The sequence below is a fragment of the Haliotis rufescens genome, unplaced genomic scaffold (genome assembly GCF_023055435.1).
Source record: "Haliotis rufescens isolate VD_foot unplaced genomic scaffold, xgHalRufe1.0.p SCAF_4, whole genome shotgun sequence".
Lineage (NCBI taxonomy): Eukaryota > Metazoa > Mollusca > Gastropoda > Lepetellida > Haliotidae > Haliotis > Haliotis rufescens.
In genome coordinates this window covers 3,566,523-3,581,730 of record NW_025964112.1, presented here as the reverse complement: position 1 = coordinate 3,581,730, position 15,208 = coordinate 3,566,523, and the positions used below count along the sequence as shown (strand labels likewise).

Here is a 15,208-nt window from a genome sequence, read left to right as displayed (position 1 = left end):
TATAACACTGCAGTTCACAACGAAGTGTGCTTTCTGCGACAGAGATAATAAAAGATGGTAGATGTAAATTGTTAGGTCCGTTCACAACTCTATATCGAACGTCTTATGTTAATAGAGTAGTCATTACATTTCTATATTCATGTATATGGCACTAAACGATTCCTTTACAATGTATGTATATTTGTCAGATATGAGCAATATCTCAGAAAGGGAAAACATTTCATAATCTTATGTGTGATGTTTTGCATAATATAATAATATCGAACGATAATGTATCTCCTCTATATGGTGATTTACACAGAAATAAACCGATGTCTTTACATAAATAAATATGTAGATATTTGGTCTTACCTGAGCTTTCTCCAGACTCTGACCAAATTCCATGCAGTGATGCCTCTTCCATTGCAAAAAGTCGATCCAAGATAATGAACAGCCTTTTTTCAACGCGTTTCAAACGTAACTGGCCATTTTGGATTTTTTAAACGGAAGTGAGAATTTGTATAATGTGGACGTCTCTGCCCAATACTAAAATGTTTTCACAATTCAGTTGAACGTTGAGTCGCAACGCACAGTTCATAAACGGCACCTTTCTTCTCACGATAAGATAATCTTATTGAAGGATTAACATATTGGCGCACATGTTTGGATCAGTGATTGTGATTTAAACAAAGCAGATTCTTCTAAAAACATCATGGTTTGCCTAGGTCACAGCCAGCAAAAGCGTTTACAAAATATAATATATTAGTTCAAATATTACTAATGAGGCCCTCTATTGTAGAAACGATCTTTGTTCTACGACAATCGTCAGTCGGTATGGGAAAACAAAATATTTGTTTATTTATTCAAATTTCATAGGCAATGTCATATGATTATAGACAAGGAAGATAAGAAAATAAATATAAAGAGTAGCCACTTTACATTTCAGTTAAATGTGCTCATGATTTGGTCTTTTCGTGGTAAATAGTGCCAAAATATAATATGCAGCTACCAGTAATTGTATCTACAATGATATAACTCAATCTGTTTTTCTCATCATTATTGCAGTGAATTGTCGTATGAAAGGCGTATGGCCTTTCTGAATAAAAACTGTTAAATTTAAACCAGACAAAACAGGTGAAAACTAGAATCTTTGAAAAGAGAAACAAGGGTAGTATTTTGATAGGGGTTTCACTGAAAAAATTAAGTTCACAGCGAAGCATTCTTGCTTAGTCTGTTCCTACAAATAGAACAGAAGGCTATAAGGACCAACCGTATTCCGTTATATATGTTGCTTCTGTTTCATCGTTTCATACATTGTCCTTTCATCATGCCGGGTTACTATCTTTAGATACAAAAAAATCACCCCAAAAAGCTATTTTTATTCATTAAAAACAACAACAAGGAAAAGATTTATTAAAGGTAACAGTAAGTGTTATCTGAAATATTTATATTCTATTATCCCCTTTATTTGGAGTGGGAGTGTCACATCATCATTCAACATCGGCTTCACAAATGGGATGTGCCCGGCGGGTACAAACACAAAACAAGATATGGTAAATAATCTAACTGAATATTATGTAAAAACTAGAGGTGAGTTTTAAGATAATAAGTTAAGGATTACTTCAGATACTAAAATGAGTTGTTTCTTTCGTTTATTTAACGTCTGCTTCACAGAAAGTGAATTTTATTTAAAAAAGGTAAGTAAAAACTAAATGAATAAAATATAATGTTGTTTGTATAAAAGCACTGAAAGATGGCGTCAGTTTGGAATGAAGACTATTGCACACCATGGAATTAACTTCTCGCGCGTAACATATCACGTGACTGCTCGCTATGTCACGTGGTAGGTCATTGGTGCTATATGTCACGTTCTCCTCAGCGGCAGAGTATACCCTGATTGGTATGCTTCAACAATCATCGCATTCCTGTGTTTGCCCAGCTGCCTGCTCAAGTTGCCATTCATCGTAGATTAAGAAACTGGTCAAGTTTCTGGAGAGGGCCGGATTAACAACTGAATAAGTAAGTAATCATTTTACTTCTCCCATGTAGATGTTATGTTGCGTAGAAGATATTGATTAATGAAAGCTGAAAACAATGTCTTGTTTGACGATATGATGTAAATTAGATGGCAATGCGTTACATGTAAACAGCTTTTCTTTGCGATTTTTCAAACAGATTTAGAAGTTGCTTTCATACCATACGAAACTACTGTCTAAGTTGTCGAAAGTGAATGTGAGTCGAGAGTATGTTAATTTCTGAAATGTCTCAGTACAACTCCGGCTATACCACTCCCAGATAAAATATTTAATTAGTTTAGTGTCCTTGATACCATTTCACGACTGCGAGGTAGGTTTTTCATAACGAGAATACGACATTGGGTATGTCCGTAGTTGACGAGAACGTCTTTTGAACTATGATATATTAAAAATATCATAGTCGTACATAGACGGCACAATTTCACCAATAGCGAGAACCAATAAAGACTTATGCGTAAAATGTTATGATAAGATACACGTGAGGGTAATCGGAATTCAAAAGATGAATATGTTGACAATCTTCAGATAACCGTCACTTTAGAAAGTGTGAAATTCAAATATCATTCTTCCATAATGAAAGCTATCACTCTAGAAAGAGATAAAACTGCCAACCATTAATTGCCGACCTGAGCATTATGCCAAATCTTTTCTTCTTGATACAGGGAAATTATAAAACTGTAACTAGTTCGCAACCAGTTATTGTAGATCTTAACTTTACTGTAATTTCCATGCACTAAAACAGAATTGGATCCGTTGTGTTCATCAAGCATTCAGATATAAATCTTATACATGACCAGTTACATAACTAAACCCGAGTCTGAGGCGAGCATGCACTAGAGAAATATTGAACTGTAGAATGGGGTATTGATTATATTTCGAAAACTTACCGTTTTAATGTCTGTTAATTCGTTTAGGGTTCTGTTAGATAATAGAGTGACGCCTCTTGACTCGTTTTTAGTTATCTTACTACAAATAAATGTGAACGGTTCATATATGAATACAGTGTCAATATACTTCTTGTTCCAATAAGAGTGATGTTGGAAACACTATATACGACTCACTATGACAAATCCAATGACTATTTATCTATAAGTATTCTGGCAACTTCAACAATAGATCGTGTTATTTTGGAAACAAAACTACTTTGTTTTTAATTGAGAGAATATATAATTATGTGAACATAGTGAGAATTGCGTATGAACTCTTTGCTTTCAACGATGATAATATGAAAGGGGTGGGATTTTGTACAAGAACGCCACGAAACAAACGACAGTTGAAAGCAACAAACGCAGCATTAAAAACCTTTCATACTAGATTTATATGTGAAATTAAGCATTATTTCGCGGTCCATAACCAATTTAATTGCATTTCACACCGAAATATTAATTATTCATTATTTGTTAAGTCCACTTAGATTTGATGGTATAAATGTTCGAAGTATTTTACCGACTGATGTTATATTGATACTTTCGTACGAGACAACTTACACTCCTTTGATACCTCTGATTCAGTTTGACTGACCACATCAGAATCCAGAACAGGCTAACATCATGGTAGAACCAATATGATTAACCTAAAAGTGTATGGATTCACGTTTTTATTGTTTTTATTGTGACGAAGCTATGGCTTGAGCATTACATCAATTTTTATTTAATGAATTATTGCTTTTTGAAAGGCTGTATAAGTTTATCATTATATAACTGGCACAGAAATCTCTGTAAACACTATCACCATGAATACGTATTTGGTCGCAAGTGTTTATTGTATGGAATGACATTAAGATGTGGCATGTGACTTTACTGCATTTAAACCAAACCTTTCGTCCAGTTCTTCGTCAGTAAATTGTACCTGCATATTCTGCTATAGAAATAGTAAACCATAGAAATAGTGCTTACTAGTTTTTAACATGTATATTTAAGACAGTGGCATCCTTACACTGCAAACACGAAAACGTCGGTTTTTTCCGTATATGGTCATTGGACGGAAAAACGACGTTATTTGGACGTTTTCAAACCATCGTTTTTCCGTCTAAATAACGTCGTTATTTGACATCGGAATTTACTGGGAGAGAACGATAGCGTTAAGCTCCTCCCTTTCTTGATTGACATTGTCAATCAAGCAACAGCGTCTACCGGTATTTCTACTTCTCAGATTTCATTGGTCAGTCTCCGCGTGTTAGATTACAGGCCCGCGTTTGACGCTGCACTCGAAGCGCTTAGCGGAAGTACTGAAATCAATCGTTCTGCGCATGCGGATTACTTAATGCCTTGACCAAATTTTCCGTTCTGTGCATGCGCGACTTCGCGTATTGTTTCCTAGATTTAATGTCACCACTATTTGACAATGGTTCATAAACTCAGTCACGTGAAGGTTCGGAATCGTAACGAGTAACCCCATTTAAATTAAAGAGGAGCCCCAGTGATATGGGAGATTCCAAGATGAAACTATTCTATGGCTATCTAGGCTGCCGCCCAAACCGATCTAAACGGGACCCGATAGCTTATTGTATGCTATATAGTCATATGGAAGTGGACAAGAACTATACATTTTATTCCGGCCGATTGTTCTTGCATTTACTTATAAGTCAGGAAAATGGACTTAAAAGGGGAGTTGTTGAATGTAATTATTTTAATTATTAAATGTTGCCTGTACACTAATCTGGACGAACTTCTCATTGTTCTGTTTATGTCATCCTATATACTATTAGTATGTTACCGTTCTAAAGTCAACCTCTCACATAACATTATATTGTTCACAGTATCAAAGTTTAATCAACAATATCAAGAGCAGCGATTTAAACCACTGAAACACCCAAACACAAGGCTGTTATCAAGCGCTAGTGCAGACGTGATGCATCAGAAAAACTATCGTAATGTCTTCAGAAATTCAATTATACTACGAGATAGTACGGCTAACGCTGACTCACCGGTGGAACAAAGACAATATCGCTAATACAGATACATATATAACGTATTTGAATGTTAATACTAAAGAAAAACAATCATTATTTTTGCAGTGACGATATAACACGTATACACGTTTATTGTTAACTTTCATCAGTTTTGCTCTTCATTTTAATAACTTTGTTTTCACATATATATGTAGCAATACCCGACAAGCATGTCATACATAATTATGGGGCAGTTTTCAATCTTGTACTGACTTACTCTGGTGTTAATGAGCGCAGTTTATTGGCTTGTGTGTAAAACCCCGTTTTTCTGGTAATCCTATTATTACTTAGTTTATTTCTATCTAATGACACCCTGTTCTCTGGATCATGGCTCCGTGACTATCCATAACAATTAAGATGAACATTCAGTTCAAGTAAATGAATGAGTTTGTTTTGACGCTACAGTCAGTCAAAAAACCAATGCTGTGAGGTTTGATAACACTTCTACCAGGTTGAACATCGTGGATCCTCATTTTCGGCCTAAAGAGAATCATAGTTCATATGCTAATCCATCTGCGAATACCCCCCCACTCAAGATGACCTTACTTGTTGCTAAATCTATCATCTATCCCCCCAATATCACCCCCCACGCCCCCGCCCCCACCCCCCACACGCACGCACGCACACACACACACACACACAAACAACTGACCTAAATAACCTGGATAGGAAATACTGCTGATAGCCTCTGGTCAACTCAGCCGCGCCACCGCAGAATGTTCGTCCAACTCTGCAGGGGGCATTCTCAGTGGCTTCAAACGCGCTGAAATGTTTTCGCCTTGCATCCAAGATGGTGGACAAGTGAAATCGTATGAAATTTGGCTATTTTAGGCCCTATCTCTTTTTTGATTACACAATAAAGTCAATTCATAGTTACACGGTTGTGAAGAAGCTTACAACTTTATAAGACTTATTCATCTCATTCCAAAAAAGCTACTCGCGCTCACATAAAGTTGTAGTTATTATGTCACTGTTTTATTTCTTTAAAAATATATTACATGTTCAACAATATCAATTAAGATGAACATTCAATTTCCGATATAAGTAAATGGAAAGTGTGTTTTACGCCACAATCAGTCAAAGACCAACGTTGTCCGGTCTGATGACACACAATCTACCAGGTAGCACATTGAGTACAACCTATCCCCATTGAAGTCTCCACTGTGGGTATTCCTGAGGACGAAAAGGCCCCATGTACCTAGGAATTTCATCAATACATTCATGCGCGGCATTCTCTGCCTAAAGAAGATCATATTGTTAACATGCTAATCCAACTCGAACTACCATCCCGCTCAAGATAAATGTTTTATGTAACATCCAACAGGCCCACATTTACGCACGCACGCACGCACGCACGCACGCACACATATTTGGATTTACCAATCCCTGAATTGAGAAGACGTGCGTTACGAAGCTCCTCCAAGTCATCATCAATATCCGTATATGTCTGTGATACCATTACCCTTCCAAAGCCGAATATACATTTATTGTGTTTTCTTGACAACAAATGTTATAATTGGGATAACACTTTCTGAGTAAAGTACAGATTCTCGTACTTTCTTGGGTTGAGTCCCGTCCGGGATTTGAACCCACACTGTGAGTGAGGCACCCAATCGCCAGAACACAAAGTTGGCGATCTAACCCAGCCACCGAACCAAAAATGTTAGTCCAGATGACGTATACTTTGTGTACTCCTCTGACAAGAGAAAAATGGCACGGCTTCTATGACCGAAAGCTTTGAACCAAAATGCCTTTAAGAAAGTGATCAACAGTAACACACATTATATTTGGATACCACTTTCTCAGTAAACTACATATTTTTAGGGTGGAGATAATAGACGTTGATGGTTGATTATCAATGGACTAATTAAAGCCAAAACTTAACTTATGAATGATTGGTAATGGGAAATGGACAATGGGCAAACGGGAGGCGGGGTAATCAGCGCCATGCCAGTTATCTGTTGGCTTCCCTTGTTGCGTTCCCTTCTTTGCTATCGTTTTACTTTTGTTGTTCTTACAGGTACAAATATATGTTCTCTGCCTCATAGCATTTAATAATATGCACCTGATGAAGGAGAATGTATATATTCCGAAACGCAGTGTTCCTCCGTTGACATCCATAAATATATTTCCTTGTGTGTATCAGTTCTTAATGCCCTTAAAAGACTCAATCTAGCTTTGTTTTTAAATGTGGTGATATGTGCGTACAATATAATATGGTCATGCCTATATACATTTGGGTCTTTGTCTACATAAGCATTTAGACATACAATTTAGAGCTAAGGACATTGCAAATTCTGCAGTCATGAAGTACACGTCATAGCAAGCTGTGATCTTTATTCATACTTTAGATATTCGTAATGGAGATCTGTAACTGAAGTTTACCGTAATCTTCCGCAACTCTCACCTCCTGACCAGTTGAACGTCTTAGTGCATTCAGATGCCATTGTAAAATTCCAGGCTGCCCCTCTTTCTGTGATGTTTTGACGGATGAAATCTATTGCGTTATAATCTCTGTTTGCTGATATATAATATGTACAAGTTGTAAAATATTTACGATATTTTAAACGTGTAATTCGATGCATATGCAATGCAATGTGAACATAAGTGCGGATGCACGAAGGCGGTTATAGTCATAGTTATAATGCGATGGATGTAGGGGAATGGTAGAGGGGTGTATGTATGTATGAAAGCACGAATACCGATACATGAGGGCGGATATAGTTATAGTTCGATGGATGTTGGGGAATGGTGGGAGGATGGATTATGTATGAAAGCATGTGCATGGATCCATGTTGGCTGACGTAGACATAATGGTGGGGAAAGAAGAATGTGATGTGGGTGGGGGTGTGTGCGAGTGTGCGTGCGTGCATGCGTGCATGCGTTGTGATACGAGGGTTGGCGAACATGTTGTCAGATGATTGTGTGAGTAAGTTAAGTGATTGAGGATGTGGCAGGTATGAGTATTGATACATGCAGACTTGGGGTTGTGGGACTGGGTGTGCCTGTACTGAGGTATTTCGTTTCACTCACTTATAGTGTTTTCTTTCACTCAAATACTGTTTTACGCATTTTAATGACTGAAACTGTAGTGACTCAAAGGTCATACTGGCCGGGCATTCAACATATCTACCCCAACTACATACGTAGCCATTTTTATGGTGTACAATTCTTCTTCTACCTCACACACACACACACACACACACACACACACACACACACACACACACACACACATACACACATACACACACACACACACACACACAAAATACTAAAAGTATATTTAACAAAACGGATATTCCGTCACTTTAGAAATAGTTATCAATAAACATTTATCTGTTCATTGACCTCTTTATGCTGTAGGCATATAGGTACTTCCCACATGAACGGATGATGTGTATGTTTATTAATGTAACAGGTTTAGATGTATTGTCTATCTTATGTACAAACTACTAATTTGTTACTATCTTTTTCAGGAATCATGGCCTCCTTTATGAAGAGAAAACACTGTGAAGACTGTGGAAACTCTTTTTCCTCTTCTTCTAATTACAAGCGACACAAAGGCACTTGTCCGAGTACAGAACCTGAACCTGCATCTCAAGACAGCTCTGACGATGATGAAGAGGTATACTTTGATGAAGATGAGATTGACGATCTGCTTCAGAGTTTTCAACCGAGAAAACCTCAGCAAGCTGAATCCTCTCAACCTGCCTCACCGGAAGTGAAACCATTTTTTAAGGCACTCATCTTATGGACATGTTTCTTCCTCTGCATTTGGCAGTCTGTATTTTATATTTCCTCAAATGCCATCGCATTCCTTCTGAAATACCTTCATGCCCTTCTCGCCGTTGCCGCTCAGCATTACAAGTTCCTTGCTGTTGTAGTACCGATGTTCCCAAGTACTATTTTCCTGCTCAAGAAATTACTCAGAATTGACGACAATAACTTTTTCCACTATGTTGTATGCCCAGCATGCTGTAGCATATATAGATATTCTGACTGTATTTCTGTTTTCGAAGGAGAAGAAGTCAGTATGACTTGTTCAAACGTCTCCCAACCTAATCACCCAATGAGACATTATCGCCAGCCTTGTGGTGCACAACTGTTACAAAGTATGACCCTTTCCTCTGGCAAGAAGAAGCTTGTACCACATAAGAACTATTATTTTAAATCTCTGAAAGATTCACTTTTTAACTTTTTGTCAAGACCAGGTTTTGAGGAGAAATGTGAACAATGGCGTGACAGGGTCGTTAGTGATGGTACTTTGCATGACGTGTATGATGGTCGTATCTGGAAGAGCTTCAGTGGGACATATTTGAAGAAGAAGAGAAACTATGGCCTTATGCTTAATTTAGACTGGTTTCAGCCATTCAAACACGTCAAATACTCTGTAGGTGTAATGTATTTAGTCATCCTCAATCTACCTCGAGAAGAACGTTACAAACGTGAGAATGTTATCATTGTTGGTATTATACCGCACATGAAGAAAGAACCCCCTACAAACAGTTTTGTACAACCTTTAGTTGATGAGCTTCTTGAAGCATGGACAGTAGGTTTTTCATTCAACTCTAAGATATTTCGCTTGGCCTTAATGTGCATTGGATGTGATATCCCTGCTTGCCGAAAGTTATGTGGCTTTCTGGGACATGCAGCCGTCAAAGGGTGTTCTCGGTGCAAGAAGTCTTTTCCTGGTGAATTCGGCAAAAGAGACTACAGTGGTTTTGACAGAACTCAGTGGATACCTCGCACCCATGAAAAGCATATACGAGAAATTAGACACATCACAAGTGCCAGAACCAAGACAGATAGAGAAGCACTTGCGAGTTCGTATGGAACAAGATACTCCGTCTTGTCTGAGCTGCCATACCTTGATCTGATCAAAATGTCTGTTGTGGACCCTATGCACAATTTGTTTCTGGGGACATCAAAACATATGTTGCATGTATGGAGAGACACTGGTGTACTAACTGACAAGAACTTAGACACTATCCAAGCAAAGGTGGATGCAGTTAACTGTCCAAGTGACATTGGTCGCATCCCCCATAAGATTTCCTCCGGTTTTGCAGGGTTTAGTGCAGACCAGTTTAAAAACTGGACGTTACTGTTTTCTGTGTATGCACTGAAGGATGTTATTTCTGATGATCATTTAGAATGTTGGCGAAATTTTGTATTGGCCTGTAGATATTTGTGTTGCCGAGTATTAACTGAAAATGACATAAAAATGGCAGATTTATTACTGATGCGCTTCTGTGAGAATTTTGAGCGATTATATGGCCGTGACAGAGTTACCCCTAACATGCACTTGCATGGTCATCTGATAGAGTGTGTTCAGGACTTTGGACCCATTTACTCGTTTTGGCTGTTCAGTTTTGAACGGTTTAATGGTATGCTGGGCGACTACACAACTAACAAGAAAAGCGTAGAACTGCAGCTGATGAGACGTTTCGTAAGCCATTCTCATCTCCTTGGATTGGTCTTAGATGACGAGTTTCACTTTGGAGACACCCTTGAGCCGATCATCGCCACTGTTACAGCTAACATTAAAGTGGGTACTCTTGGCAAGATTAATTCAAGTGAATGCTTGCAGCTCCGACAGATGTCATCCCGACTTCATCACATTGAAAACCTTCAGTGGACTGACATTGACAGGTTCATTTTTTCAAAATATAAAGTCCGTGGCCTCACTGAAAATGATGAACACTCCCTTCAAGAAATGTACAGAGCCCTCTATGGCGAAACAGTCGAGACTTTGCCGGCCGTTAGGGAAATAAAAACTCTATACCTTGGATCAGAAGTCTTTGGATCTGCCAAGTCTCAAAGTGTGAGATCTTCTTACATCACTGCCTACTGGACAGACGGGGACGGGAAAATTGGTTGGGGGGTTTCTCCGAGACCTGGAAAGGTATTGAGATACCTTCAGCACTCAGCAAGAGTTGACGGCATAGAGAAGAGACACATCCTTGCAGAAGTTCAATGGTATCGGGAACTTGAAGATAAACTAAAAAACCATTGTGGCCGACCAGTGGAAGCCTGGCACTCTTCCATGTATGTTGACTCTGGTCCATCTTCGTTTATGCCCATTCAACGAATTAAGGGTAAATTCGTCAAAATTGAGGGACAAATAGGTACCAGGACAGTTACATTTGTGTCACCAAGGGACAGATTTGTGTGTGTGTAATTTATTGGTTTATTGTTGTTGTAAAGTTTTGCTTTAAATAGAAATTTTAATTGTACATTCTATATTTTAGTTCTTGTATGTGTATTATTGTAGATATAATTGTATACATGTATGATCATTACCCAGTGATGTGCCCAAGTGTTATTTATTGTACATATACCTTGAACTATGACATGATATCCTGAATATAAATTCACGTTCATCCTGTGTTTTGTATTTTTGTTATTTCTGCATGGCTTGGTGAAATGTAAGATTTGGAATGAACACCTCGACAGCAGTTTAGTTATAATGCTATCAATTTATGGATTAGTTCTGAGAAACAGAGAGGGAAACAGCCATATATAACAGGGTACCAATCCGGTGTTCAATCGCATCGCCATGTCTGATAAAGGTATATTCGATTTGTAAAATAGCACTAGTAAAACCACGATGCCTCTCTTGTGGTGGTGTACATCCTGTGATAAATTTCAAATCATTTATGGTGCTAAGTTCATATTACAAAATATTTGAACAAAGCGCAACAACAAACTGAGAACCAGAAGAAGCACCAGTAGAAACATAATTCTTAATTTATTGAGGCTTACATCTTTTATGTGAGCTTGTTAAACAACCAAGAGAAATTCACTGTACTACGCTATATACAAATTAAATAAAAAATCTACCCTCAGTGACCTTTATTTTGCATCTTTGAAATAAAATCATGATGTGTTGCGATATCTAAATATTGCCAAAATATATGATGGCCATAAGTATGATACACTTATGTAACGTATTACAGATGAAATGTTTTCATCGACAAATGAGCTTGGTGACATAAAATCAAATATGTAGACATATAAGTCCACCATGTTCCGTTATACAAGCCTACGAACTGAAAGAAGCGGCAATAAAACCATGATGTGTTGCCAACACATCCTAACATTTGAAAAGTATCTAATGGGGTATTTTATGAAAGCATTCGTTTGAAGCTTTAAGCCAAAGATGCACTTGAAAGAGTGCATTACCGACGTAATAATAATCTCAAGTGCACTCAAGTTGAAGAAGCGGCAGTAAATTCTTGATGTGTTGCACCGTCAAATACATTTATAAACAGTATTATGTATTCAACTAAAGCGTTGGGATAGAATATTGCAGCAAATCCACTTTGGAAACGATCTGAACAGCTTAACCAGCAGACAGAAGAAGCAGACATAAAATCACCTATGTATTCAAACATTTCCAAACAAATCCAAACAAATCCAAACATTTCCAAACATTTCCAAACATTTCCAAGCTTGGAAATATGACCTTTCCAAATTTTGGAATGGTCATATTTCCAATTGGAATGACGGTATTTCCAAGTTTTGGAAATGTTGGAATGGATGATATTTTGTCCAGTGATGCCCACCACCTCCCGCAACATCTCCTACATGGGTAAGACACGGGTTGTCGTAGTGGTAGTGGACGTATTTGTAGTCGTTGTAGTGGTAGTAGATCTAGTAGCAGTGATTGAAGTAGATCCTGACCCTCATCGCTGACCGCATGCCCACCACCTCCCGCGACACCTCCTACATGGGTAAGACACGGGTTGGCGTAGTGGTAGTAGACGTAGTAGACCAAGTAGTAACAGAAGTAGCAGTAGTACTAGTAGTTGTTGTAGACGTAGTGGTACTAGATCCTGAACACTTCATATAATATATGAAGACACGGCTTGATTGATTTAGAAGTAGCGGTAGTAGACGTCGTAGTGGTAGACGTAGTGGTAGTAGACCTAAAGTCGTAGCGATAGTTGGCGAAAAGGTTACAGACGTACAGGTAAAATCAGTACTGGCAGAAGACGAAGAGGTTGTAGACGTAATGGTGGAAAATATAGTGGTAGAAGACGTCGTTGTAGAGGTTATACGTTGTGGTAGAAGACGTAGTTGTAGAAGACGTGTCTAGTGGTAGAAGAGGTGGTGGTTGTAGATGTAGTGGTAGACGTCTTAGTGATAGAAGACGTGGTGTTTGTAGATGTAGTGGTAGAAAACTTATCTAGTGGTAGAAGACGTTTTGGTTGTAGATGTAGTGTTAGACAACGTTTTGGTGGAAGACGTGGTGTTAGTACATGTAGTGGTAGAAAACGTACGTTGTGATGGAAGACGTAATGATAGTACATGTGGTATCAGAAGCAGCAGACCAGATACAGATCACACATCCCCCCCACCCCCACCCCCAACCCCCACCCCACCCCCCACCCCACCCCCACACCATGAACTTGTTCGTGGCTGAGAACTATGGGGTTTTCCCCTATTTAGTAAGAGAAACGAAAATGAATTCCCATATGTGATTGGCGCTGTTGAGTAGACAGGTTTGTGCAGCATGTAATATTTTGTCAGCTCTCTTTTACCTGTGTCCATATATGTCATCCAGATTGTCGTGATCTATCGAGCAATTTCTAACACTGTTTATCCTGTGTGATATTTCAGCCATGTACCTGGCTGTCATCCTCTGTCTGAGCGGCCTGTCCGTAGTGCTGACCATCGTCGTCCTGGACTTCAACCTCCGGGAAGGTAAAGTGACGCCGTGGCTGGAACATGCAACCAGGTGTGTAGTTATGCCCTTGACCTGTGCCCGGAGCTTGAACCGGAAGTCGAGGTCAGCGTCAGTCAGCAGCATCGACACTGTGGGAGATCCCAAGTTCAAGGACATTCAGAATGCAGTCCACAAGAGTGATCCAACCGACGCCGACGGCATCGCGAGTGCCCCCTCTACCAGCCCCAGTGCAGAGATGACATGGCAGGAGATAGCCAGAGCCTTTGACGCACTTTTCTTCAGGCTGTATCTGGGTACAATAGCAACCGTCACCATCGTAGTCTTAGTTTTCCTGAGTTCGATAATGCTCAATAGAGACACTGAGATTTAGGCTTCTCACTTCGCTTATCCAGTGCTTTATAGATCCTTGCTATCAGAAGGAATACCCTGGAACATCACTACCATAATTTCCTTTATATTCGAAAGACAGACAGCTACAAATTGCAGTCTATAGTATATTCATGAGCAAGAAACGCTATGTGATAAGTATGTGATAAGTTAGTGATAAGTAAGTGATGAGTTAGTGATAAGTATGTGATAAGTTAGTGAAACGTATGTAATAAATTCATATAAGGTAATGATAAATTAGTGATATGTATGTAATATGCTGGTGACACGAATGTAATAAGTTAGTGATGAGTATGTGATAAGTTAGGGATAAGTATGTGATAGGTTAGTGATGAGTATGTGATAAGTTAGTGATAAGTATGTGATAAGTTAGTAATGAGTATTAGATACGTTAGTGATAAGTTAGTGACACGTATGTGAGAAGTATGTGATACGTTATTGATAAGTATGTGATAAGTTTGTGATAAGTTAGTGATGAGTATGTGATGAGTATGTGATACGTTTATGACACGTATGTGAGAATTATTACCCACGTGGTGAAGATACAGGTGGTAAGATACTAAATCCGTACGTCACACGTCTGTCGTACAAGGCTGACCTTGTTTTATTCGTGTTGATTTGATAACCGTGACCTCTGTCTCACCGGGACTACTTTTTTCATTCATAAAAAATCGCTAGACGTCATTCATTTTGCAAGTACAAGGCAGAACTGAATAAATTAATGAGAACGAGAGATATTTACAAACACTTTATTAAACCAAACAAAATATTCACACGCATCAAATTCGGTTTGCATTATATATAAGTTACGCATAGAGCTTCTACAGACTTTATATAATCGAGCTTTATCCATTTACAATGTACGACTGCTGATCAATAGAGCGAGGGTCCCCATGAGCGTGACGCACCCGACCACTTTCGCAATTTTCAATTTGATTTCACGTAAAAGGATAAGCGTGGTGAAATGAAGTTTGTTTATCCTGACAGATATTTAGACTTACTTGGGATGATCCGGTTGTGCCATCAGTGTCCCCTTCGAAGCTTATTTTGTGGCGCTGTTACGGGAGGTGTTGTTCATGAATGAACGTACACGACTGCACCACCAGATCACTTAAAGTGAACAGTTCTGATACAAATCATTCGAAAACTCCGTGGAAGTGTGCC

At 38.7% G+C, this 15,208-nt stretch overlaps 1 protein-coding gene across 2 annotated transcripts; it reads left to right on the top strand.

Moving 5' to 3' along the window:
* The first annotated feature begins 12,532 nt into the window (after window positions 1-12,532).
* LOC125372418 lies at window positions 12,533-14,623 on the top strand. Of its 2 annotated transcripts, none has more exons than XM_048382395.1 (2): window positions 12,533-12,559; window positions 13,591-14,623. In XM_048382395.1, exons 1-2 carry the CDS (start codon window positions 12,556-12,558, stop codon window positions 14,025-14,027), a joined length of 441 nt encoding a protein of 146 aa, XP_048238352.1. In that variant the 5' UTR covers window positions 12,533-12,555; the 3' UTR covers window positions 14,028-14,623. The 2 variants fall into 2 exon arrangements, with proteins under 2 accessions (XP_048238352.1, XP_048238351.1); XM_048382394.1 differs by lacking the exon at window positions 12,533-12,559 and adding an exon at window positions 12,651-12,701.
* Window positions 14,624-15,208: the final 585 nt, after the last annotated feature.